Source organism: Mesoplodon densirostris, chromosome 2, assembly GCF_025265405.1.
Source record: "Mesoplodon densirostris isolate mMesDen1 chromosome 2, mMesDen1 primary haplotype, whole genome shotgun sequence".
Classification (NCBI taxonomy): Eukaryota; Metazoa; Chordata; class Mammalia; order Artiodactyla; family Ziphiidae; genus Mesoplodon; species Mesoplodon densirostris.
Genome location: NC_082662.1, coordinates 144,344,239 through 144,371,365, shown reverse-complemented (window position 1 = coordinate 144,371,365; position 27,127 = coordinate 144,344,239). Strand labels below are relative to the sequence as shown.

At 52.2% G+C, this 27,127-nt stretch overlaps 2 protein-coding genes across 2 annotated transcripts; both read right to left on the bottom strand.

The window, feature by feature from the left end:
* Positions 1-1,384: 1,384 nt before the first annotated feature.
* On the bottom strand, positions 1,385-11,741 carry REN (renin). Its single transcript, XM_060088452.1, has 10 exons — positions 11,650-11,741; positions 8,430-8,580; positions 7,750-7,873; positions 7,036-7,154; positions 5,855-6,051; positions 3,769-3,777; positions 3,112-3,231; positions 2,558-2,702; positions 2,171-2,269; positions 1,385-1,546 (listed from the first exon to the last, which is right to left on the bottom strand). Exons 1-10 carry the CDS (start codon positions 11,727-11,729, stop codon positions 1,385-1,387), a joined length of 1,206 nt encoding a protein of 401 aa, XP_059944435.1. The 5' UTR covers positions 11,730-11,741.
* An 11,416-nt stretch (positions 11,742-23,157) lies between these two features.
* On the bottom strand, positions 23,158-25,485 carry KISS1 (KiSS-1 metastasis suppressor). The gene is made up of 2 exons (XM_060088450.1): positions 25,383-25,485; positions 23,158-23,471 (listed from the first exon to the last, which is right to left on the bottom strand). Exons 1-2 carry the CDS (start codon positions 25,483-25,485, stop codon positions 23,158-23,160), a joined length of 417 nt encoding a protein of 138 aa, XP_059944433.1.
* Positions 25,486-27,127: the final 1,642 nt, after the last annotated feature.

Genomic DNA, 27,127 nt, shown 5'->3' with positions numbered 1-27,127 from the left:
GGCCACCAGCCACATGTGACTATCCTGCAACTGAAATGTGGCTAGTGTGACATTTAATTTAATTTTATGTTTAATGTAAATAGCCATATATGGCTGTCTTATTGAACAGGGTAGGAGATGATTGGGGGGCCTGCCTACTTAAGGTCATGGAGCCCCAGTATGTTGAGCTGGAAATGACACTGACTCCAACCCTTCCTGCAAACAGTGAGGAGATAAAGCTAAGCAGGCAAGAAAACTCAGAGAATTGTGCTCTTGGCTCTGCACTGGGATGCTGGAAGATGTGGGAATGCTGCCCTAGAGAGGCCCTGGTGTTCTATACAATTCCAAGAGCCTGTAATTCTAGAGGTATGAGCTTTGCTGGGGCCTGGGTGGGCCACTCAGTGCCTCACCTTTTTCAGTCAAAAGAAGGGTGAGCAGCTGCCATGAAGAGGGACAGTGTCAGCTGCTTCATTCAGGTAGATGCTGCCTCTCATTCCCCAAGCTACACATCTCCTGCAGATCGTCCAAGGGGTCAGAGTGGGAGAAGACATCAGCCCGAGTCCTAAGTCTTGTGAGATGGAAGACAGCAGTGCACACATCTGTGTGCTTGTGCACCTGGCCCCATACCAGGGTGGGTGAAGCTCTGAACCTGTGAAGGTACAACTGTATGTGGTAAGGTGGGAAGCCCCCAGACCTGAGTCAGACGGGCAGCCTTCTAGTCTTGATTTTTCACACTTCACTGAGCACTCTTGGCCAAATGCTTTCATTCTCTGAGCCTCAGTTTCTCCACATGTAAAAAGGGAGCATCGGTCGGATCTCTGGTGTTCCACGTTTTTAGGTGTTGGTGCCTTAGACTACATGGGTAAATGGCTATGTGGGGTGGGGGGTTGCAGTGCCTGAGCGCAGAGCCTGAGCTTGAGGCTGGCTTCCATGAGCTGGGACAATATTTCTGGCCCACAGTCCACTGCCACAGTGTTAGCCCTGGTCCTCAAGGGGCTGGCTCTCTGCAAACTTCCCACCCAAGGTTGTGTAAACCTTCAACTCCACTCGAACCCCGCTGATGTCAGATGGATGGCATCAGCCCTGCACGCAGGAACCTGTGCTTGTGAGTGAACGTATAGTTTGTCATTCTGTCACGTTCCTGTCTGCACATGATCTCTTGGTTGTGCTTCCCTCTGTTTCAAACCCTAGTGAACCCAGGTACAGTGGGGTTGTGAACATGAAGTCTTTATTCTGTTTGTCCTCAAAGTAGGGAAGAGCTGGTGCTGGGGGCAGGGCGCACATCCAGGAGGTGCTCCATGCCCCTGAGTGAGGGCACAAGCACAGGCAGGGGTAGGAGAGTCCCAGAGAGTGCTCTAGCTCTGGGCTAGAGCTGAGAGCAGGACCTGCAGGGCAGCAGAGGGCCTCAGCGGGCCAGGGCAAAGCCAATGCGATTGTTACGCCGATCAAACTCCGTGTAGAACTTGCGGATGAAACTGGCACCCAGGACCCAGACTGGCCCCGTGGGCGGTGGGACGTCCAGACCATGGAGGGCCAGTGTACACAGATCATCACTATTGTAGGGGTCCTGGCAGGAAGCAAGAGGGTTTCCACACTGCCCAGCTGATAACCATGTTGCCTGACTCCAGCAGCCATCCTCAGCAACATCCCCCCACCAGTCCCCCATCCACACCGGGCCTCTATCACACCCTGGCCCTTTGAACCATCATGGATCGCACCCCTCCGAGATGCAGTCACTAAGCTGGATGCTGCTAACAATGCATCAGGCACAGCACTGCCTTCAGGAGCTTACAGTCTGGCAGAGCTTCTGGTCCTAGACAAGGTATTTAACACCTCTAAACCCACTGAATATAAAAAGCAGGTAAGAGTATAGGAGCATAACATTACTGGGGGCATTTGATGAGAATGGAGATCAGGAGATGAGCCCAGTGATCCTCAAATTTGGATCCAAGTTGGAATCACCTGGGGAGGTTTGAAAACATTGACGCCCAGGTACCACCCCCAGAGGTATCAGTAGGTATGGGATGTGGCTTATTACTGGGATTTTTAAAAGCTCCCAGGTGACCCTAATGTGCAGCCAAGTTTGAGAACAACTGGTCTAGCAGGTAATCTGTGCATAATGACTTGTCTCTTTTTGAGGGCCCCTGCCCACCCTCCCTCCCTGTTGCCGAGGGGCAGACTAGAGTCTCACCTGTAATACATAGTCCGCACTGGTGAGCGTGTAGGCTCTGCCTCCGAGGTGGAAGGAGATGTCAGGGAGTGTGGGCACTTGGTTACAGTTCACGACATACTGGCGGTGGGGAGGGTCAAGGGAGCCCCTTTGAGTGTGGGAGTTCCCCCCCAGCAGACACAGCCCTGTGCTTGTGGCCTGGCCCTTCTCCTGGACAGGGCTGCGCACAGTCCCCAAGTCCCCAATCCCCTCTCCCAGGGACCAAGCCACACATGGGAAGAGTGTGAGAGGCAGGAGAGGAAGGCCTGAAATGGTCTCATTTGGGACCGAATGTTTCCTAGGGTCATTTGGGGGCCTGGACCGGTGGTGCTCCCCCCACCCCTAGCACCCTCCCCGCCAGCTCCTTACTTCATCTGTGCTCAGCTCCTTGGCCCCCAGGGTCTCCATGAGCAGCCTTAAGGAGCTGGTGGGACCCGAAATGTAAGATGCACCGGTATCCACCACTACCATGCAGCCCTCCTCACAGAGCAAAGTGGTCGACCTCACAGACACCCTGGGGGAGGCCACACAGTCAGACAGACAGATGGACAGCAGGCTGATGGGGCACCACCAGGCTGCATGGCTTTCCTGAGTGAGGGCAGATGATGGGAGGGAGTGCTGGTGGTCCAGTGATGCAGTGAAGGAGGGGTAATGCGTGAGCTGGAAGAAGAAAGGTGTTGCCCCCTCCCTCGGCATGTGGCTTAGTGACCCTCCGCTTCCTCTCAGTAGGCCCCCTCCCCTCTGAACCGTATATCTCAGTGTTCCCCATCCCTGGACAAAGCAGGCAGAGAGCAAGTGTTGGCCAGACCTTAAGAAACGGCTGCATTAGGAGAGAGGGCAGGATGGTAACCCTGCCCCTTCCAGACCCCACCCACAGCAGCAGCAGCATTTTTAGAGAGTGAGGAGGGTTGAGGATTCCTGACCCTTTCATTCTGATCTGCCAGGAGCCAGTCTTGCTGATGCTCACGTAGTGGAAATTCTCTTGGTAATACTGGGGGTCGCTGCCTCCCAGCACGATCTCTCCCCCCAGCAAATGGGAATTCCTAGAGGGAAGATCAGAGGCTCTTGGAGACCCACAACCTCGAGACTCAGTAACCCCAGCAACAAGGGAAGTTGGGCACAGGTGCAGGGTGGGGCAGAGGAAGGCGGGGCGGATGGCAAGGCTAGGGAGCTGCAGAGCATGCTGCTTCTCCACCTTTCTTGCCCCTTCCCCAGCCCAGTCAGAGGTGGTTCCAGGATGGTCCGGCTGCGCCCAATAAAGCACCCCCAGAGAGGTCACAGAGAAGGAACAGGCACACGGACAGTGAGTAGAATGCAAACAAGACACAAATCAGCCCCACCCTCACTTGGGTTCGGGTAGCTGTGTGCTGCTCAGGTGCATGGGACGTGGGATGGGCCTCTGGGAGCTGTCGGGTGGGGGTGGGCAGGGACATGAGGAGAGCGGGAAGGTGGAGCAGAGAGCTTGGGCCTCCAGCAGAGCCTGGGTCTGCTGAGGTGAGTTTTGGGCAGGTGGCATGTGTGATTCTGGGCCAGGTGCTCTGGAGGGTCAGGGCCAAGTGGGGGGGTTTCCGCCTCCTTACTTGGAATTTCTGCAGAGAAAGAGACACAGCAGAAAGGAAGACTTTGTTTCAGGTGAGCCCCGCCAGCCTGTTGTTTGGCCGGGTGGGTATTACACACTCTTTTTACCCTACAGGCAATGGAGTCACCAAGAGGTGAAGTCACTTGCCTGAAGTCACTTGCCTGAGTGGGGGACTGGAGCCAGGGCTCCTGGTGCCCAGTCCGAAGCTGATGCCCCTTGCTTTCCTCTCCTCCAGGTGGCATGATGCCTCCCAAAGCTGAGGGCCTACCTTAGGGCTGCTTTCCTCTATGTGTGTGTGTGAGAGAGAGAGACAGAGACAGAGACAGAGACAGAGAGACAAAGAGAGAGAGAGAGAGATGGGATTTTCCAGCATTCATAGTAGAAAGCAAGTGTGCATGCACATGGGTGCACAGTGTGTAGGTTGCATGTTATTGGTGCAAGTGCAATTAATTGCGTTTTTATAAATCCAGTACATATGCATATGTGCTAGCACAATTTCCCTCTGCCTCTCTCCCAAAACTTCAAGATCTCTCTGGATGTTCCCTCCTTCTCATCCCAGTGTAAAGGAAGAGGCAGGCCCTCTCCTCAACAAGGCCCGCCTTCCTCCCGTTTGCTGGGATCCTACTCCCTTCCATGGCCTCCAGGCTCCTATACCCTCAGTTATCTCCTCTTTTTCCCCACATTTTCAACCTCTCACTTTCCACTGGCTTCTTCCTCCACCTGCAAGCATACTCAGGCATCCTCCAGCATTTAAAAACACCCACCCTGGGACTCCCTGGTGGCGCAAGTGGTTGAGAGTCCGCCTGCCGATGCAGGGGATACGGGTTCGTGCCCCGGTCTGGGAGGATCCCATATGCCGCGGAGCGGCTGGGCCCGTGAGCCATGGCCGCTGGGCCTGCGCATCCGGAGCCTGTGCTCCGCAACGGGAGAGGCCACAACAGTGAGAGGCCCACATACCGCAAAAAAGAAAAAAAGAAAAAAAAAAAAAAAAACACCCACCCTTCTTTTCCCTGTTTCTCTGTGCAGCTCTGTCTGCACCCCACCTGGCATTCCCTCCCCTGACGAATTTCTCAGGGCAGCCTACATCTACCTCTGCCTTCCTGACACACATCCACCTCTTCACTGCTTGCCATCTGCCCTTGCCTGGCCTCTAAAACACCTCTTCCCAAGACTGCCCCTCACAGCCAATTGGTGGCCTTTTCTCAATCCCTCCCTTTCTCTCATCAAACCAGACACTCCTTTTCATTTTATCTCTGTGATTTCTCTGGACACTGACCCTCCCCTCTGTCCTCGCTGCTGCTGGCCTCCTGTTCTCACCCTTATGATCTCTTGTCTCCAGTTCATACCCAACAGCTGAGAGCAGATCACATTTCTGCTCAACAGCTGATAGCAGCTTCCCCAAGATTGGCTGAACTGTACATAAGCTCAGCCTAGAGTTGAAAGCATGGGGTTTCAGCCTCATATCCCCTGTTGTTGCCCATCACGTTGTAATGTTTCTTGTCTTCCCTGCCGGACTGTAAGCTCTGTGAGGGCAGGGACTCTGTCTTGTACACTGTGTTCATGGCTGTACCCCCAGAGCCTTGCACAATGTTTGTCATATCAGCGCCCAATATTTGTTGAATCAGTGAATGAGCAGATAAATGAAGGGATTTATGAATGAATGAAGTCAGTTGTCTATGTGAGAGAAGCCAGGGAGCTCCACCAGTCACGGCAATGCCTTACTTCCCATCACCCCCACCCTGCATTCTCCTCTTGTTCTAGAGCAGTGCTGAACTGAACAGAAAGTAAAAGAACTTTCCACAAAGATGGAAATGTGCTACACCTGTACTATCCAAAGTGGTAGCCACTAGTCACTGTGGCTGCTGAGTACTTGAAATATGTAGTGTGACTAAGGATTTGAATGCCTAATTTTAATTAATTTTAATTTAAGCATTGGCTTCCATATTGGATAGTATAGCTCTAGATATGGATTGAATACCACCTGATCCTGAATACATCAAAATCCTGGCCCAGAACTCTCTTCCTACTCTCCCAGCTCTCCTGCCTCCTTCCCTCTCCCCGCCTCTGCCCCTGGAGTCCAGGCCTACCTGCTGTAGTAGACAGAGAAGACATCCTCCTTCAGCACCCTTTGGGAGAGGATGTGGTCAAAGACGGGGGTGACCCCCTCAATGGCCTGTGCGGGGAAGCCCATGCCCAGAACACCATCAAACTTGGCCAGCATGAAAGGTATCAGGGGCAGCTCCGTGACCTCTCCAAACGTCTGTGTGACTGTGATTCCACCCACCTGTTGGAGGAAGGACCAGAGGAGACCAAGCCCACGGCCTGTACCCTGGCCAGGGTCTGGTCTAGGCTTCCACACTGGGGCTCCTGGACACACACAGGCCCCAGGGTGTGACAATCTGGGGTAAGACCATTTCATCAACACCACATGCATATCACCTGTCCTAATAAACATGTAGGTGGCAGATCCCAGAGGGACTGGAGGGGCAGAGGCTGAGAAGGTGGTATCGCCAAGCAATAGTAGTAGAAGAGAAGATGCCAGGAGCTCCCCAGTGGCCCAGCTTTCACATTGGCAGGACTGGGTTTTGGTCCCCCTACCCCCATGATGGGCCGAGGATTTCTCCAGCATAGCCAGGCCTGCCCTTCATGATCCTTTTTCCCTAATTTCACGGACAAGGGGGAGTAAGGGCTCACACTGATTTCCTCTCAGTTCCATATGTACCCTTCCCCTAACTCTGTCAGAGCAGTAGCTGGAGAAACCCAGAAATGGAGGAGGGTCAAGACACAGGCCAAGTGACAATGAAAACCAGGACTGACCTTAATCCCAAACTCTGAACTCAACTATGACCTTAAAACCTAAGCCTGACTCCAAAAGTGACGCTGACCATAAGCATGACAATACTTCTGACCCCTGACCCCTACTCTGACTCTGGATTTCAGTCTAGGATCTAGTTAAGAGCCCAGTCAGAGCTGGGTGACCTCGGGCAGGTTAGTTGACTGCAGGCTGTGGGGCTCAGGACAAACCCTATGAGTGCATTAGATGGAAAGGCCTCCACAGATCACCCAGGTTGAGCCAGGAGCTCAGGTCTGCTCTGCCCCAGGTGCTTTGCAGCTCTGGAGGGAAGTAGCAGAGGAGGGTGCTCTTCAGCTCTCTGGGCTCCAAGGTGGACTGGCCTGCACCTTCCCCAACCACAGGCCCTAGGGTGGCAGGAGACGTCTAGGGACAAGAAGGGCAGGAGGTCAGATGACCTGGGATGGCCTCACTTACAGTCACCAGGTCCTGGCTCAGGAAGCCTTTGACCTTCCCAGATCCATAGTGGATGGTGAATTCCGTCCCATTCTCCACATAGCTGGAGGATTCCGAGGAGTCGTAGAGGCTGTGAATCTCTGGCAGGGAGACATAGGCTCAGGGCCAAGGGAGGCCCAGGCAGGGGGCTGGGGGGCAGGCGCTGGGTATGGCCCATGTGTTGAGGCCTGAGTGCAGAGACAGGGTGGTCCTGAGCTTGGAGGCTTGGAAAATGTGTTTCATCCATCAAGGACTGTGTACCTCGGGCCCCTGTAATGTGCTCATGTCTCTGAGAATTTTGTCTCAAATGAAGTATTTTAAAGTAATTGCTAACACTAGGGTGGGGAGAAGATTCTGGTCACAGTAAGTTCACTGAGGGTAAGGACAGCAGAGCCCAGGAGCCTGGGATAGGTCTGAGAATTCAGTCCTCTCCCAGTCTCAGGAGGAGTGAGAAATGGCTTTGTGGGTGGGCTGGGGGCTCCTGGAGCCTGCTTTTTTTTTTTTTTTTTTTACCTTGGTGGCCATATAAGAAAAATGGAGGACATTTTCTTCTCTCTTCTCAGAGGCAGTGGGAGCAGAGATGGAGAGGAAGCAGCTCAAGTGGTAGCAGGAGGGATTTAACTGGGTGTGAGGTGGGGCTGCCCAAGCATGACAGGGCAGGGGCTTTGAGGAGGCACCCCAGGTGCCGGGTCTCACCACAGGCCATGTAGAGAGGGCTGCACTTTGTGGAGGGCACCCAGAGGTTGGCTGAGCCCGTGTCAAAGATGACTTTGAAGGTCTGTGGTGGGGTGCCAATGCCGATCTCACCATAGTACTGGGTCTGCAGGGATGAAATGAAAGAGGTGTCTTGAGGGGCTCGGGGAGACTTGGGCCTTGGGGTCTTTCCTGATACCCCCTTTGGCACTTGGGGCCAGATGAGGCAGATCATGCAGCCTCTCTGAGCTTCCATTTTCCAGCAGGGAGGGGGTGGGAGGCTTGGCACTGTCTTATGACTTCCCAGGAAGTGGGAGGCTTGGTGAGACAAGAGGGCAAAATAAAAGTACTGCAGATGAAGCAGGAAGGTGCCCCAAGCCTTAAGGAACCACTGATGCAGTAAGTAGTCAAGCTGCACTGAGCCTGGTCACAGAAACCTGCATCTGAGGTCATACAGCCCTCCTGCCCACCCCTGACACCTGGGCTTGGGGCCCAGAGCCTGGATTCCTGAGTTCCAAACCTGACCCTGCCTCTGGGCTCCTTCCTGCCTTCTGTGCCTCAGGCTTTCCTGCTGTGAAATGGGAATTCTGTGAGGTGCTCAAAAAGGGCAAAGAAAGCCTTAGGCCCAAGAGAAAAAGGAGAGGGCAGGTGGTGGGGGCCAAGGGACTGAGCTGGGCACTCACATCCAGGTAGTTGGTGAGCACCACAGGGGAGGTGCGGTTGCCAAAGGAGTGTGTCTTGGTGAGCTGGCTCCACTCGGCACCCAGCCTGGCCACATCCACGCCTCGCTCCTTCAGGCTTTCCCAGATGGAGGGCATTTTCTTGAGGAAGATCCTGGCCCATGACGGAGTAAGAAAAAGTAGAAGGGCTCTGTCCTGCCCCATAATAATGGTAGAGTTCCGGAAGCTTCTGATACAACTACCCCTAACCTTAGCCCAGGCACCTAAGAATCACTCTTGAGCCCTTAGGCCTCTAAAGGAGAATTTACAAAGCTCCATGGTCACTTATGCTGGTATTAAATAACCCTCAACTAACTCCTCCTGTTGTCTAATTTTGATCCTTATCACTGCAAAGCCATCTGTTCGTTCACTCATTCCATAATCACTGGTTGAACCCCTACTCTGTGCCTGGATACTAGAGATATAAAGATCATCACTGCCTTCAAGGAGCTCCAGCAGGCCAGGAGACAGAGGAGGAAACAGCACTGACTTCCCTTCTAAGGAGAGGAAGGCTGGGAGTGCCCCTCTCAAGGCTGGGCAGGAGGGAGCAGTGCCACATGGGGCCTGCAGGTGGCAGCAGACACCCCCAGTGGCCTGTTGGGGGTGCTGTGAGATGCTGCGGGCAGGCACCCAGCCAGGACCGTGGGTTGGAGTGGAACAATTGAACTGGGTGCCGTGGGGGAGAGGTCGGCATCTCCAGAGTGCCTGTGCAGCCTGTCCTTGGAAAGATGTGCCTTCTGGAGCCTAAGTCCCAGTCCCTTGGCTTCTTGTCCTGACACTTTCCTATCAGCTTTGGGAGGCAGAATTAGACCTGGGAAACTCACAGCATACTGAGCTGCCACCACATGAATGGTGCACGCCACGCCACCCACGTAACCCTCATGACAACTCTGCAAGCTGGCTGTCGTTATCCTCACTTTATGATAAGGAGTGAGGTGCCTCAGAAGCGATGGAGCAGACATTCAAAGCGGCGTGATCGGCCCTGTTTCCCATATAGGGTCCCCTGGGCTCTGACATGAAGGCTGTGTGCCAGAGGCTGGAGGATGTCCTGAGCTGTTGGAGGGGGGGGGGGTTGGGTCCCAGGGTTGCAGCCCAGTGTCTGGAGTATCCCTCTTTCTCTTTCTGTACTTGCACTATCCTTTCCTGCTCACACTCCGTGTATTCTGTGTACCCCATTATGTCCACAAACATGAAGGCAACGTTCATGCCTGTCGATATAATATTTTAATGGAAATGACTGTCAGATTCATAACATAGTCTGCTCTTCAACAAAGTATTTTCACAATTATGATCTTCTTTGATTCTCAGCCATCTCATGAGCTGGGTAATTTTACTATTCTCATTTTACAGATGGGAAAATGGAGGGGCAGAGAAGGCTTGACCCCAAGGAGGGCTCATTTTCCACTATTTACTATGAACAGCCCCAGCTCTGGACCTTTATTTTTACCTTTCTCCTTTTAGAAAGTCCCTTCCTTTTCCCCTTCCCTCCCCACACCCCAGCACATTCATCCTTGGAAGCCTAGCGTGCACCCCTGTCCCCGTCCCTGGGAAGCTTGCCCCATGAACTCCCTCCACAATGGCCTCACCTTTGCTTGGGCTCCTGCTCTGTTTTTGCCGGGTGCTCACAGCCAGCACTGCACAGCCTCATGCTGCCTGCTGCTGAGGGCATAGTGGTTGTGGGGACATGCTTGAATCCCTTCCTACCAGCGTGATTCTGAGCAATTTACCTAACCTCTCTGGGCCTTTTCTGAGCCCCCATTAACTCCTCTATAACAATGGACTGAATGGTAGTACCTACCAAGGAGAAGCACTTTGCAGATTAAGCAAGCTGCCCACTGCTCGGTAAGTAAAAGGCATTTGTGTATGTAAAAGGCAAAGACACACCTTGAGAATGGGGTCTGCTGTTTGGATCCCTCAAAGAGCCTTGCATCATGCCCTGCACATGGCCGGTAGCAAAATTCCTGTAAGTATGTTTTAAAAGCCTGACTCCCTCTTCGCCCAATTCCATTCTTCTTCTCTTTCTGAAGAGAACAAGGGAGAATGTTTCTACATTTCCCTGCCTTTATCCTGGCGGTGGGGCTGCGCTCAGGCACACGCTGCTGCTGGGAAGCCCCCCGCTCTGTCACACCATGCCGCTAACCCAGAAGCTACTCTCCATGAGCCTTGGAGCAGGGGAAACCAGCTTTGGAAACAAAAGGCCCAGTGTGTGCCCAGGCTCAACCTCTTACTTGTGACCTCCGGGAGCCTCAGTGTCCCCAGCTGCAAAATGGGATTGCTGAGTTGTTTGGAGGAGGATTTGAGATGAGATACGGGAAAGGATCCTGTGAATTCCTCAGCATTTTACAGACTTAGCAACTATACTGTTATTAAAAACCTGCCCTCTTACCTTCAGGTCTTCTGGTCCCATCTGCACTCCCCAACCTGAAACCCTTTCTCCACAGGCCCCCCACCCCCCTGCCTCTCCCCTTCTGCAGCCTTGAAGAATTGCTTGTTCCCACAGGGCCTGGCACCAAACATGGATGTTAGGTCTCTCTCCTCCCACCTTTGGGCTGCCTCAAGCCTTTCTTTTAACAGTTGTGATAATCCACCCTGGAGTATGATAACAGCTGGGTTTTTACAGCGTGCCTGCACCAGGCTGAGGGATTTACATGCAATATCTCATTCAGTCTTCAAAGCAGCTCTGTAAAATAGGTGTTTTAAAAATGGTAAACTGAGACCTGGAGAGGTTCAGTGTCTTGCCTGTGGTTCCAGAGCTAGTTGGCTCTGCTAGTGGAGCAGAATTTAAACCAAGACTACCCAATTCTGGAAGCCTTGCATTTAATCACTATGTTGTGCTGCTTCCCTGGTAGACTTAACCGTACTGCGCCCTTCTTAGTAATTAGGCTGTGAGCTCCTGAGGGGCAGGGACTATGTCTCAGTCATCCCTGGGTGCCCCCACTGCCTAGCATGGTGATCTATGCAGGAAGTGAAAGCTCTGGTCAGGGATCAAAAGACACTGCTTCCAGGCTTGACTAGTGCCACTGCTGGCTGTGTGATATTGGGCCAGTCACCTGACCTCTCGGAATGGAACCATAAACCTTGCTGCCCTGCTGGTCGTGAGGACTGGGTGACATCACATACCTGAAAGCCTAGGTGTTAGGAAAATGAGGATCCCTTCTCCCCTGCCACCCTCTCTCCCAGTTACCGTCTGAAGGCGCCAGTGTCTGCGGGGAGACCGAAGGTGCAGGAGCCCCAGAGCACCAGCAGGAGTCCCCAGCGAGGCATTCTGCTCCACTGGTCCACGCTTCCCCTGGGTCCACGCTTTGCCTGTGTCCCAGCTCTCTCTGGGATCCACTGAAGGACCCTTCTCCTTTTGTACGCTCCACACTTGGGATGGCTACGGTGCTGCTCTGCCCTAATTTATTACCGTGGGGCAGATGGCAGGGCAGCCAGTAATAAATCCCTCCGTGGGACTGAGCTAAGTGGGTGAAGGGTGATCAGGCTTCTGACGCGGAGCAGGGGGGCCAGAGGAAGGAAGGTTGTGGGAAAGCAAGGCCGTGCCCAGTGACGCCAGTAGCCCTGTCTTGGCCTGGCCCTGTGACCCCCTCAGGGAAGACAGAGGCTGATGAGAAACAGCACTGCTAGGGGACAAGGTCAGGGCTGGGACAAGCATGGAACCCAGGTTTCCAGTCCCTCAGCCAGTCTCCCTCACCCCTTGCCTTTGTAGCTCTGTCTTCTGGGTTACCCTTGGCTGTGCCCCTGACTGGCTTCTCCTAGGCTGCAACTCAGTGTTCCCACCTGGAACATGGGTGACCCCTCCTGGCTCGCTCCCTGACAGAGCCAGACCCGGGGCCTCAATGCTGCCTCCCTCCAAGTCTCTGTCGGCAGTGGCTGTTTATGGGAAAGTGCGGCACAGCCCTTCCTCTGGAAGTAGGGGCCTGGGGGCAGGGGGCGTGTGTCCATCCTCAGTTGACCTAGTGTTGGTGGAAGGGAAGAGCAGCCCTGGGGATGTGGGGAGGCTTCTGCCAAAGAGCGAGGTGGGGCAGCTGGTCTTCCAGCCCCTCCTCCCCTTTCTGCTTGGCCTTAACTCCTTTCTGGGCTCTGTCTCTGCCCCCTTCCCTTTTTCTTGTAGCTTACAAGCAGTCAGGGGCAGCTCACCACACACTCACCCGGCCCCTAAATCCCAGGATGGGTGCTATTTATTCAGCCTAGGATGTCCTCTCCTGGCTTCTCCGTGCTCACTCTTAGGGCCCACTTCAAATATCACTATCTCCTCCGTGAAGCAGGTGCCGATTCAGCCTGGAATTGACTGTCTCTGCTGGGGGCTCCCACACTGCAGACACAGGCCTTCTGTGAGAACACAGACCTCAACTGTCCTGTCTCGGAATTATTTCTGTGTGTGTACATCTGCCTCTCGCCCAGAGTCGTGCTCAATACTCATCAAATGAGTGCCCAGTGAACCGTGATGAGCAGTGCGAGAAGCCCTGGCATTGCTGTCAGGGACTTGGCTTCTAGTTCTGACTCTATCACCAACTTGCTGTGTGACGTGGGAACCCCTTCCCCTCTCTGGGCTTCAGTTCTCCAATCTGGAAGATGAAGCAGATGCTGGTGGCCCCAGGGTGCCCTCCTGGTTAGACACTCTAGTATCCCAGTCCTGTGTATTCAGGGCACCGCTCTCTGCACCGACTGTGGGCAGTAAGAACTTAACCAGAGGAGCTAATCTCTGTTACCAACATGTTGTCTAATTAATGCATTCGGATCTCTGAAATTATAACACGCTTACCAAGTGATGGGAGAATTTGGTGTTTCTTGGTATAAACTCTCACTGGAGAATTCTCAGGCCCTGTGGTTGGCATTGGGGGAAGCATTTGAGGGCAGGGGAGAACTTTTAAGAACCCCTCAAAGTGGGAACATCTCTCTTGTCAGATTGAATAAATATTTATTAAGCATCCTGGTAGGTCTCGGTGCTCTTTCATTTATTAGCAAGTATCCACTGAGCATTTCTTATATATTAGACACTTTTCTAGATGCTGGAGTTACAAAGGTGACAGAAACGATCACCATTCCTTCTGCACAGCTCTGTGAAGTGGGGACCCTCGTCCCCACTGCTCAGACAGGAAGCTGAGGCTTCAGAGAACTTAGGGAAGGACAAGCTGAGCGCTTTGCCTTGTGACTCCGGGCTCCTCTCTGGGGCTGTGTGTGTCACAGATGACCGGCAGAGCCAATGGGATGCGAAGGAGAGGGGTGCTGGGCTGTGGCTGAGCCTGCCAAGCCCACAGAGCTTTCTGTCGGGGAGAGGGAGCTCTTTAAAGCCCCGTCCTCACTGCAGTTTAGATGCCCGGCACAGCGCAGCAGGACCCTCACCTGTACTTCAGGTCAGTACTCAGGACTCTTCTATGGCAAAGGCAAGGCTGGGGCTCCCAACAGCTGGCCAAGCCCTCTGTGGCCCCAGGCACTCTCCAACCAAAAACGCCCTTCCTGCCCACGTCCCTGTCTCCTGCCAGTGGGTGCAGCACATGTGAGTACTGACCCTGGGACCAGCAGTGGGTACAAGTGTGAATAAGAAGAGTGAATAACTTCCCCAGGAAAGATACAACTGTCAAACTATAGACCGGAGTTGCAGGGGCCAGAGCAGAGGCAAGGAAATCAGCCCCTGGGAGGGTAACAGGGCCCAGAAACGATGGTATCTTGTTTGTCCTGATGACTCCAGCTCAGAGGCTGGGAGGGGCAGCCGCTGCTTGCTCTTCCCACCCGCTGCTCTCAGCCCACCCCTTCAACTCCTGTGGGGCTCAGATCCTGAGACCGGACACTGGGTACCACATCTCATCAAGACTGTGGCCTGGAGTCAGAGTGAGCAGGGATCCTGAAGTCAAGCCATGAAGCTTCGTGGACGGCAGCTCTGCAGAAGCTTAGCTGGGAGAGAGAAGCCCCAGGGATCATAAAGCCCTTGAAGGTTCTTCCACAGAAATTGGAGTCAGACCCATTTGTACAGCCTCATTGTACAGAGCTGAGGCCCTTAAAGGGTGGCAGGGAGAAAGAATCCGGTTTTAGTTCCGTTCTAAGGAAGAACTGTCGAGCAGTCAGCACCCAGTTTGAGCGAATGCCCTGCGTGGGATCACCTCCGACCCTGGGACAGTCAGTTCCAGTATTTTTTAGGATTCTATGTGTCCTGACTCCCTGCCAGGTGGCCCAGCCTGTCACTCCCCATTTTCCCTGTCGGGTGAGGATGATTGGAAGGCGGGTGGAACTCCATGAGAATCTCCCTCTGAACTTGGGCCTGCCAGTGCCCTGGGCTGTGGGAGGGAAGGCGCGTGGGTAGGGACCCTTCCCAGGTTATCTCGCAGGCCCCATCAGCCCAGGGGTCCAGTGTTTCTCACAGAAGCCCCCCAGGATCCCACGTCGAGGCCCCAGGCTGCGTCACCTGAGGTCGGGGAAGCAGAGCTGGAGGCAGAGGGAAGGGCTGGGCCGCACCTGCCCTTTCCCCTGGGGCAGACCCATGACGTGAGAACCAGTCCCGAGAAGCATAAATCCCGCCTGGGTCCTGTCCTCTCCTCTCTCTTCAGATCCCACGCTGGGTGTGCAGAGTTGGGGGCAGGGGCATTCAGAGGGGTGGTGGGGCTCTGGGAATCTCTCAGGAGACAAGGGGTGCTCAGGGTTTCTCTAAAAATGCCCCCAAATCCCACTTTGCTCCAGGATAATGGTCCCAAGGAGATTTGGGATTGTGATCAAGACTGGGAGGGACCCACGAGGTCAAGTGTGGAGGGAGAGAAGGCCGTGTGGTACCAAGAGCCTGATTTTTGCTACTTTGAAAGGAGCATGGATTTATCTCCACCAGCATTAGTTTAGCGGAAAGTTCTTGCCATGGCCACTGCCCTGGGGAAGGTGGCAAAGAGGTCAGACTCACTGAGGCTTGGAATGGGGGAGCTAAGTATCTCTGGGCCGGTACTGCTTCTGTTCATAAAAAGCAAACGGGAAAGCAGGAGAAAAGATAAAAATGGACACGTCTTTTCTTCACCTGTATTCCTCCCCATGTCACACTTAACTCCCCAACCCCGGAGGGCCCAGCTGCTTCCCGGGAGGAATTTTTCAATCAGATGGGAGGACTGAGCTTGCAGAGATGAGCAGCTGGGGCCTTGAGAGGAAAAAACAGACCCAGAACGGAGTTTAATAACCAGCCAGGGCTGCCTTGTGTGGGTGGGCCCTCCAGAGGGAATAATTACTTGGAAGGCATTGGGGCTGGGACCAGGAGCACCTTGGAGCTGCGGGGTGGAGCTGCAGGGAACCAAGTGTCCTTAGCTGTTTGTTCTGGGGGCCTTGGAGGAACAGGAATTCAGCCGCAGGGTTGGGGTGATCCCAACCTGAGGCCTGCTCAAGTGGTGGCCCAGGAAAATTGAAGGCAGGTCACCCGGGTCTTGGGAGCTACAAGCACCCGGGAGGAGGACAGGATTGGCAAGGGGGTGGGGGGCTTGGTGGGAGAGCCTGGTCAAAGGAGTGCTCCTGAAATGAGATGCACCCAGTGTAGTGGAACCAGACAGCATATCCTGAGGCATGAAAGCTAGAAACATAATAAACGGCTTTTCCGCAAATGGCACTGGTGGTCTGTTTTGTTATCAAACAAAGCTTAAACTGGAAGGTCCCTTTTCCAGAGGAGGGGTAACGGTGGAGCAGCTCAGTGGAGGGTGTGTGTGTTTGTGCTGTGTGCGGGGTGGTGATGCAGGGGCAGTGGTTCTGATACGAGGGTGCTAGGAGTTTGTGTGCTGGTGTCAGCAGCAGAAGTATAGGGAAGTGGTTGTATCCCGAGAACATTTCCTAGAAAATGGACCCCTTTCTTCCTTTCTTCTCGCTTTCCTTTTTTATCAGAAACATAAATAATCTCGGTTTTTTTTTTAATTTAATTTTATTTATTTTTTTATACAGCAGGTTCTTATTAGTTATCCTTTTTTTTTTTTGCGGTACGCGGGCCTCTCACTGTTGTGGCCTCTCCCGTTGCGGAGCACAGGCTCTGGACGCGCAGGCTCAGCGGCCATGGCTCACGGGCCCAGCCACTCCGCAGCATGTGGGATCTTCCCGGACCGGGGCACAAACCCGGGTCCCCTGCATCGGCAGGCGGACTCTCAACCACTGCGCCACCAGGGAAGCCCTAGTTATCCATTTTATACATATTAGTGTATATATGTGGTGGTGGTGTGATGAATTGGGAGATTGGGATTGACATATATAAATACTCTAGTTTTAAAATCCAATAGAACTCAGAGGCTTTTAAGGATAACCAGCATCTCCAGTCCTGCTCTACAGAGGCAACGCCTTTCAACTCTCTCAGCTATTTTGCTATTGATGGTTGTCCATATTCTTAAAGGTTATGCTTAAACTGCCATTTCTTAATTTTTCAATTTTATTCATTATTTCTTCTTCTTTTAGATAATTAAGGATTTCTCTCTCTTATGCTCCATCCCTCCAACTTTGGAAAAGTCAGAAGCCAGTACTTAGATTATTAAAATTAAATTTACATTCATGGTGTATTACAATGACATTTCTTTGTGAAATTTTTTGCTTTTCATTAAGTTCATCATTGGTCCTGCCCCTTTCCCACTCCTTGTTTTTCTATGCCCAGCTGCTCCACACCCCCTTCCGCCTGGTGTGATGCCCAGGTAATGCACCAGTGGGATTTTCTCCTGGGGGCTCGGTGCTCCTGGGGGATCTCTTTGCTGCTCTCCTCTGTGGCTTCCTATGTCCAGGTTCTGGGGTTTTCCTCTTTCTCAGGTGACACTTGTATTTAGGTGGAAGATGTGTTCCAAAGCTTGCTGAGAAAGGGTGCAGGAGAAGTAAACTCTTTGAGTCCTGGCAGGTCTAGAAATGTTTCCATTCAACCCTTACTCTTTAGAGTTTGGGTGTGAATAGAATGCTAGGTTGAAACTTATTTCCCCTCTGAAATTAGAAGTTGTTTTTCCAGTATCTTCTGATTTTAACAAGTCTGGTGCAACTCTGATTCCAGACTCTTCTATGGTTTGATCTCTAGTAGGTTTCACCACCTTTCCTTACCCCTGGCATGGGTCTTTTTCCATTCATGTGCTTCATCCACTTCATGGATACCCTCAACCTGGAAAATCGTGTCCTTCCGTTCTGGGAAATCATCCTGCATTAATTCTTTGGTCATTTCTTCCCTTCCATTTTCTCTTTTTCTCTCTTCTGGAACTCATATTAGTAGGATATTGCAACTTCTGTTTGTTTTCTAAGTTTCTTATATTTTATCTCCTGATTTTGTTGTTATTGTTGTTCTACCTTCTATGAGATTTCTTTAACTTGACGTTCCAACTCTTTTATTTCTTAAAAAAAAAATTCTCCTGTAATTTTAACCTCTGAAGTCCCTTTCTTTTATTATTCCTATGTTTATTGCATCCACTACTTGGTTTTTCTGTTTGTTTGTTTTTTAATTAATTTATTTATTATTTATTTTTATTTTGGGCTGTGCGGGTCTTCGTTTCTGTGCGAGGGCTTTCTCTAGTTGTGGCGAGCGGGGGCCACTCTTCATCGCGGTGCGCAGGCCTCTCACTATCGCGGCCTCTCTTGTTGTGGAGCACAGGCTCCAGACGCGCAGGCTCAGTAGTTGTGGCTCACGGGCCTAGTTGCTCCGCAGCATGTGGGATCTTCCCAGACCAGGGATCGAACCCGTGCCCCCTGCATTGGCAGGTGGATTCTTTTTTTTTTTTTTTTTTTTTCGGTATGCGGGCCCCTCACTGTTGTGGCCTCCCCCGCTGCGGAGCACAGGCTCCGGACGCGCAGGCTCCGGACGCGCAGGCTCAGCGGCCATGGCTCACGGGCCCAGCCGCTCCGCGGCATATGGGATCCTCCCAGACCGGGGCGCGAACCCGTATCCCCTGCATCGGCAGGCGGACTCTCAACCACTTGCGCCACCAGGGAGGCCCGGCAGGTGGATTCTTAACCACTGCGCCACCAGGGAAGCCCCCACTACTTGTTTTAGTAGTGCAAAATTTTCTCTTATGCCCTCTGAGGATATTAATTACAGACTAATTTTTTTCGTGGTGTCTCTGGTTTCTCTGTGTTGGTTGCTTCGGTCTTCTCTTCCCAACTAGAGGTTTTATTCAAGCTCCTGGGACACTTGGCTCTCCATTCAGGGTTAAGACAGACAGGTGGAAGGGCCTAGAAGCTCGGTGTGCAGGGGCAAGGCTCACAGCTGGTGTACCCCACTCTAGATGGAGGCTTTGAGCAGATTTTCCCTGGAGCACTGCCATAGACTGAATGTTTGTGCCCCCCAAAATCATATGTTGAAATCCTAACCTTCCATGTGATGATATTAGGAAGTGGGGGGCCTTCATGGGTGATTAGGTCATGAGGGTGGAGCCCTCATGAATAGGATTAGTACCCTTATAAAAGATACCCCTGAGAGCTCCCGGCTCCTTTCTGCCACATGAGTATACAACAAAAGCATAGCTGTCTATGAACCAGAAAGCGGGCCCTCAACAGGCACTGAATCCAGGGTCCCTTGATTTTGGAATTCCCAGCCTCCAGAATTGTGAGAAATAAATTTCTGTTGTTTATAAGCCACCCAGTATGTAGTACTTAGTTAAAGCAGCCCAAACGGACAAAGGTAGGTACCCTTCAATATCAGTATCTGTCGGTCTCTTCTTTGGGGCTTTCTCTCTCCCATTTGGGGAGGTGGTCCTTGTGCCCTGCATTCTGGGAAGAAACTGGGAAAGGGCTCACCCAGGCAGACTTTCACACAGTCCACTCTCTTTTTTCCCTCTTTTCAGACACTCTCTTTATCCCCATCCTCACTGTGTTTGTGACCCCCTGACTAGAGGTCTCTACTGAATCCTTGAGAGAGAAAGCCTCTAGCTTCTTCCTCATGGGGGAGCAGGGTAGCCAGGCTGTGTTAGCTGGAGATAGGAGACTCAGGACGTCTAACTTCTCCATGTAGAGATTTCCAGCCAGTCCCCTGTTTTCAGTCTAGAATTCGTCCCAGGTAGCTCCAAGTACCAAGACTTGGTCCTCAGGGTGAATCAGTTATGGCCCTTCAGTAGACCTTTCTGCTGGCTTTGAGGTTGTAGCTTCTTTCATTCTGCCAAGCCCTCCATCTAATTTCCATCTTCAATATCTGGTTGTCATTTCTCATCTGCTGTGGTTTCCTTTCCCTTCTCTTTGTCCTTGGGAGTTTATTCCTTTCTTGTTCCTTTGCTATCTTTTAAGGGGCTTAGGGTGTGAGCAGACATGAATGTGTCAAAAGTGGTACCTTTAAACACTTTGTGAAGGTAACATGAGGATGAGACTGTTGTTAAGACTCTATTGGACAGAGAATAGAAAAAATATAGGTAAGCAAAACCCGAGAAGAGGATGAAACTGGGGGCTCTTTGTTTTGCTCTGGCTTTCCCAACAACCAAAACCAGTCCTGCTGGCCTCCAGGCTCCCTGCTCTGAGCTGAGTATGGAAGCCTGTTGGGCTCTGATGTTTTAAAATGGAAGAAGGGCGAGGAAGGGCATACTAACTCCCCTGGGACTTGACATCTTTTGCCTCCCTATGACCAAGTCTGGACCTGGGGAAGCTGCTTCCAGAGAAAGGAGACAGACAGGGGCAAAAGTCAGATGCCTGACCCCAAACAGGAGGTTTGAGGGGAGGAGACCTGCTCTGGGGATTGGTAACCTCACCTGTGTTGTCATTAAAGAAGCTGGAGAGGCATCGGGATAGAGTTACATTGGCTGCCAGAGACCTGCTACCCAAGACAAATCATTCAGGAAGAGGGTTGGCTCTGCCACACAGCAGGGCCAGAGAAAAAGGAAAGACTGTAGTGTGTAGGAAGATTATGATACTTAGAATGTGAGAGTCTCACTCTGGGCTCTCTAACTTGCCAGCCAACCTTGGGCACACCACTTGACTTCTCTAAGAATACTGCCCACCTCTTGCAGTTGCTGTGAGGTTGAAATGGAGTAGCCCTGTGCTTGGCACACTACAGGACTAAAAAATTGCTTGTTAATATATTGCTAGTGATACTAGAGGCAGAAATCCCCCTGCATCCCTCCCACCCCCGCCCTCCATATTCCTTTGCTTAGGGGCATGAGACCACTTCCCTACTAGTGCAACAGACTTACCAAAACGGAAGGAATATGGAAAGAGATGCTCCTACCTCCCATTCCCCAGGGAAGGAGGCCCAGGTCCTCCTGGTTTCTTGCCCCTTGGGGACAGTCTAGAGTTCCCAGGAAGGAGTGGGTTTGAGAGCCCCTAGGCAGCCCTACCTCCAAGTCTTTGGGCTCTGGTGCCCTAGCTCTCTGAGCCCACCCAGAAGTCTTGGGAGGTAGATGGGAGTCCCTGGGGCCCCTCACAGCCTGTACCTTCCCCCCAACCAATTCAGAGTCAGGCTGGGAGCCTCATGAAACCCAAAACCCCTTCATCCCATGGAGATCCCCATCCCTTCACAGCACATGGGGTCAAGAACTGCAAAGCTTGGAGTCTCACAGGCACAGTCCTGGGCAGGAAGACAAGGACAGGTGATCCAGCTCTTCTCCTGCTACCCACTGAAGCAGCTAGAACAGAGATCCTGGAGAGCACTTGGGGTGCAGTGGGAGTTAGTAAGGCCTGAAATGTAGTTAGAGGGGCCACACCACACACAGCGTCACACAGACACATGTATGTTTCTCACATTTACCCCTTTTACACATAACTTCTCACACACAGGCCTGCTTCTTATACCACTCTCCTGCCCCTGAAGCAACACACACACACACACACACACACACACACACACACCTGCCTCCTATCTGTCTAAACTTGAGGTCACGAGGAGAAGTTAGGGGGGATCACAGGAAATTTTGTAAAATTAGGTTGACTAAGAGCAGATTTTAGAGATCCATTAGCTTCTTCCTACGCATAGACTTCATCAGAGAAAGGATTGGTCCAGGGAATAGGAGAATAACTCACTTAACAGAATAGCTGTTGAGTTTATGATTCCTCTCCCAGAGGTACAGAGACACACCCCAGGCCATTTGGGGGGTGAAATATCAACAGCATCACTCTGTCATGCATGCTAGGACATGAGCTCACAGCAGTACCAATAATTTGAGAGATCCTGGAGGACGGTTTCAGAGTAGAGATAGGGGTAGGGCAGGTTGTCGTGTTCCCATAGCAGCCTATCTCATTGCCATAACAACAAGATTCTGCCTCCATTCTATGGAGTCCTGGTTTCTGTAATGGGTGGAACACTGGTGTTTCATGGAGTGGTGGTGGACCACACAATCCTTCCAGGAAAGAACATTTCCATTCTAAACCAAACAAGGTAGGGACTTCCCTGGTGGTCCAGGGGCTAGGAATCTGTCTCCCAATGCAGGGGACATGGGTTCGATCCCTGGTTGGGGAACTAAGTTCCCAATGCCACAGGGCAACTAAGCACGTGCACTGCAACTAGAGAGGAGCCCGTGCTGCAACGAAGAGCCTGTGCACCGCAACGAAGACCCAGCACAGCCAAAACCAAGCAGGGTATGCATAGCGTGAGGCTGTCAGATAGGGGTGGGTTTTCTTGTGGGCTTAGAAGCCTAGATTTCCTGGAGTTTCCCAACTGACAAGCTCCACTCCTTCCTACAGCAAACTCCCCAGCTATTGGGGACCCCCAGGAATGTCCCCACAAGGCAGATTGACCATTCCTGATGTTCACCACAGCTGACTCAGATGGAAACCCTGCCACGTCAGAGAGGTGTGACAGTGCAGTGGGGAAGCCAGGAGCCTGAAATAGCTTGCCACTCATTGGCTGTGTGCCTTGAGTGAGATATTTATCTTTCTGAACCTCAGGATTCTCACTTGTGAAAATGGGGTTAATACATGCTCAGCCCCCTGGGTGGTTCAAAAGATGTGGAGAAGTGATGAACATAAAGCACTGGACCCATCCAGGGTTTCAGGCGGGGTGAGGGGGAGGGGGGCGTGGCAGATGGATGGCCCAGTGTCCTGCTGACACTCCTTGCGCATGGAGTGGGGCTTCAGTGTGGTTGTGGCCAAGCACCCCAGTGGAGGTCTGACTGTGGAGCTAAGGTGTTATTTAAACCTCAGTGGATGGGGCATTGGTTGGCATCGTCTTCCAGATCAGGCTGTCCGACTGGCTGAAAACTTCCCTGGGAAAGGGGAAGGTACTTAAGCCATCTGCCTTCCCCTGGCCTAGATCAGTGCTACTCAAAGTGTGGGTGTCGGCTCATGGCCCTCTGAAAAATGTTGGTTACCCATCTGCAGTGACATAGGTCTAGGAATTAAGGGAACATCTTCAGAAAATCTTATAGCTATTTGATATTGCTGTAACACCACCCAAGCTGCATCCAATTTGAGCTTCTTTTCAGTTATTTTTAAAAGTCTTATAGAGATTCAGTGTGTGTGTGTGTGTGTGTGTGTGTGTGTGTGTGTGTTTAAAAGCACCGATCTGCCCCGAATTGGGGGAAAAAACAACTTGGTCCTTTATCTCTAGTTTGAAAATCATTGACCTTGATAACACTAAAGCCATCTTAAAACCAGCTGAAGCTCCAACGGAGAGAGAAGGGGAACAATCTCATCCGCGCCGCTTGCAAAAATTAGCCACAGATCACAAGCAGGTGACACAGCAGCATTTCCTTTATTTCTTCTGGAAAGAAGCTGCAGGCCCCTCCCACTGCCCCGCCCCCAGCCCCGACCCCGAGCCACGGTTGGATCCGCGTCCGGGATTGGAAGGTCAAAGGCCGCACCTCCGCGCTCAGTCCCGCCTGGCGCCTCGTCCGCGGCTGCCGGGCGGCGCAGCCTGCCGCTTTCCGTAACGTAGGCCGAAGGAGTTCCAGTTGTAGGCTGACAGGTCCTTCTCCCGCTGCACCAGCACCGCGCCGCGCGGGGCGGGGATCAGGCGACTGCGGGGGGCGCACAGGCCTGGCAGCTGGGGCCCAGCGGAGCTCTCGGGAGGAGGGCACAGCGAGGCCCCCCGAGGGCTCGGCCCGGCAGTGGCGGGCTTCCTCTCCGCACACCGCGGGCTCTGCGCCCCGGAGGCCAGGAGCGCCGGGGGTCTGAGCCGCGGGCCTAGGACAGAGCCACAGGGAGAGGCTGACGTGAGGCCGGGGCCTGGGAAAGACGGCTTTGGAACACCTACTCACATCCCCATCCTCTGCTTCCCGTTTGTTCCTTGACCCTTAGGAAGCTCAGAGGTCCAAGCTCAGCAGCATCTTAGCTTGGGTGGTTAGGCCATTTGCTCCTCCTTCCTTCAACATAGCTTTGATTTCAAATGTTTTACAGAATTGTCTTGAATGTCTTTTATATTGAATTACTTTTTTTTTTTTTTTTTAGGAAGCAAGCAGGGTAGAGCTTGGAAATCAAGAAAACTCAAGTATTTGCTGGACACCCAGCTTTGCTCCTCTTCGTGACCCTCTGGCTGGCCTGCCCCTGCATCAGGCTCCCACTAGACTGAGCTCCTAGGGCGGTTGGGGCCATGTGCATTCATCTCTGAGTCTCTCAGAGTCTTGAAAACAGTGTCTTGCACATACTGGGGCCTCAAAAATGCTTGTTAAATATATAAAAGCTAATGAAAGGCTTGTAGTTACAGAAATGAAGCAAGTGAAGCTAAGACCATTGTGCCTCCACACCCCCAACAAGTGTGACCCCTAAAAGGCTATATAAGGACTTCAACAAAGAAGGGAAATTATCTGGGTCACCTCAACCAGCTCACCTCCCCCACTCCAGGTATAATGTTTCCCCTTCACACTGAGGGTTAATGAGGCTAATTTGGAAGGCACTTCACCTGCAAGGCTCGTTAAGTGCACTCTACTTTTTAGCAGTAAAGTAGTGCAGCCAGCTCTAAGGAGACAATGACCCCAGCAAATTGTGGCAGGAGATCAGTGGAAATGAGGTCTGGGCTGTGGGTGGGTGTGTGTTGGGTGGAAGGTAGTTGGCTTTGAGCCCTGCTCTTCAATGCCCTGGCATACTCTGGAGAAGAGTGGGCATGGTGCAGAGTTAAGTTATAATCTTCCTAAGAGAGCCCTGGGCCTGGCTAAGATGGGAGGGACAATGACTCCCTTTCTCGCTATAGCCACCATCCCAGCAGTAGGATCACTGCTTAGGCTATTGTTTTTAGCATCACATAAAAGCTTTTGCCAAAAAGAGCTAAGAGCTCAATGTCCCCAGGGCAGTGATGATGTTATTCTCTGGGGGATCCTCCCTCACCCAGAAAGAACACCGATCCCAGGAGAGAAGACACACTTGGCAAAGGACACCCAGGGCCATGTTCTCTTTGCTTTGGGATAGCTTATGGGCACAGTGATATCCTGTGTATAGAGAGAATGCTGCAAGTTCCATAGCTAGAGGAACTGAGGTCCCCAGAGGCCAAGCTGACCACCCAGCAGTGTTAAACGCCCTCTCCTGACTTGGGGATGAGCACCGTCCTAGCTCATGCCCTGTAGAGGGCACTCTTTGGGAGCTCAGTGCCTGCTGGGTTTCGGCAGCATTGGATTGATTGACTTTGGGAACGTTTCTTTACCTCTTTGGGCCTCAGTTTCTCCAGGTCATCAGTTTCACAATGAACTCATAATGTTGACAGTTATTAAGGATCTGTCCTTTTGTGTAGGCTATTATTTTTTTCTTTCAAATTTCCCATAAAGGAACTGAGGTCACTGATAAGACAAACTTGCATAGTAAATTCCTTCCTAGCAGATCTGCACGGAGGTGGTTGGCGGAGCAGAGAAAACCATGCAGGAGCTCGGTGGTTAACAAGCACCTGAACCTGGGTGAGCCTCCTGATGTCTGTAACAGTGGCAAGACATTCCTTGCTTGCAAGGTTAGTGAGGCCCCTAAATGTGTTGCATGTATCAGTCTTAGGTTTCCATTAAATGCAGCTTTAACTTCACGTCAAGAGACTAGCCATATCTGAAAAATACGGTAACTCTCATTTTGCGACAACTCACTTGCTCCCTCCCACCCTTCTTCCCAGACAACACATACCTGTGGCTCTAGGATTCTCCATGGGCGTCGCCTTTTCTAATGTCTCCCTGAAGGAGATGGCACAAAGGAAAAGCATCAACTGCCAAGAAACCAGTGAGTTCATCCTGGTCCTGGAAGTGTCCTGAGACCAAGACAGAGAGAGGGAGGAGGGACTAGGTTAGGCACGCCCTCTGGGCTGGGTGATGGGGCAGATGCCAGCGTGAAGTGGGACCCTGGAAGGGAGGAGGCAGCCCCTGCCTTTGGAGGCCCCCAGTGGAGGGATGAGGCTGAACAGACACAGCATGGAAATGGGACTGAGACCACTTGCCCCGTATAGTCCAAGCTGAACTCATGCGGTGAGGATCATAAGGGAGGGCTTCCTGCAGGTGAGGCCAGTAAGGTTAGGAAGGAAGGAGAGAAGGAAAGAAGGAAGGAGGGAGGGAGGAAGGATCCATATCAGTGGAAGGGTCAGGACTGCTTGGGTTGGAAAATGGCCAGGATTCTGAATCTCAGGTTTGCTTGAGAGGATTGTTGGAGAAACAAGGAATGAGATGCAGTGTGGCAGTGAGCAGGGAAAGGTGAAGTGAAGTGGGGCAAGGAGTTCCACTGAATGGAGGACGCTGAGGTCCCAACCTGCTCTCTGGAGCCTGGGAGCAGGCACTTCTTCCCTCCATGCTGGGCTCTGCATAAATGACAACTTTCTGTGCTCCGCTCTCCCCGCTAGAATGTGCCTTCCCGAACCTGGCCCAGTTCCCTCCTGCTGTAATGGGAACTTAATTCTTTTCCTTTTTCAAGAAAAAGGAAGAAAAGAGGCAATCATCTTGCTTGCTCTCATAACCCTTCATAGCCTTGAAAACCGTCATTAAATTGTCTTATTGCCTGTAATTCAGGAAAGAGAAAAAAACTTTCCCTGATTTATCAGGTCAAACTGTCTCCATATTCTATTCCCCGTGGTCTCTGAGAGGATATGAATTTAATTGACTTCATGATTTTGGCTGTTGAGGTGGGAGCTGTGTGCTCTGACCCCCTCTTCATCCCCTTTCCCCTCTCATCCCCACCCCACCAGCTCTTCCAGCTCCCAAGTCTGATTTCTCTTTGAAAAAGTCACCAGGCACTTTGAGACTGTCCAAACATGATTAAAGACATGGAGAGCCAGGCAGCACTGCAGGCTGAGCGGAAGGGAGTGGGTGCCAGATCTAAAGGCTCGAGCCTCCCTCCGTGGTCGAGGGGTAAGTGGGCAGGGCGGGGGGACTATCATTTGTGCCCATCAGCTCCTAACGGTGGCTCAGCCCCATCCATCCCTCTGTTGTCGCCCCCACTCCCCTTTCCTCTCCCTGCTCCCACCAGGACGCAGGCATGGGGTAGAGTAAGAGTGGGATTAGGAGGACTCAAATCTGTAGCCACAGCTCCACCCTCCCTCCCTGTGAGACAAGAGCAAGTCACCTCCCATCTCTAGACCTTATTGCTCCATGTATAAAATAAGAGCATTGAGTCAGACTGGCCACCGACTGTCCCCTCAGATGGTCACTTATCCTTGCAGACTTTGACTATGTGACACCCTGAAACCCAGACCATGGCTTTCTGCACCTGCCTTAAGGCCTGGGGCAGGGCATGGAGTAGAGAGAGGATCAGTCCACTAGAGAGAACAGTGTAAACCCATTTCTTTTGTGGCTTCAGACCATGGATGCACAGGGTCCAGGTTAGTTCAGAAATCATTCCCGATCGCAGCACCTGGTTGGTGCTATGGGTGCACAGGTGTGCTAAGA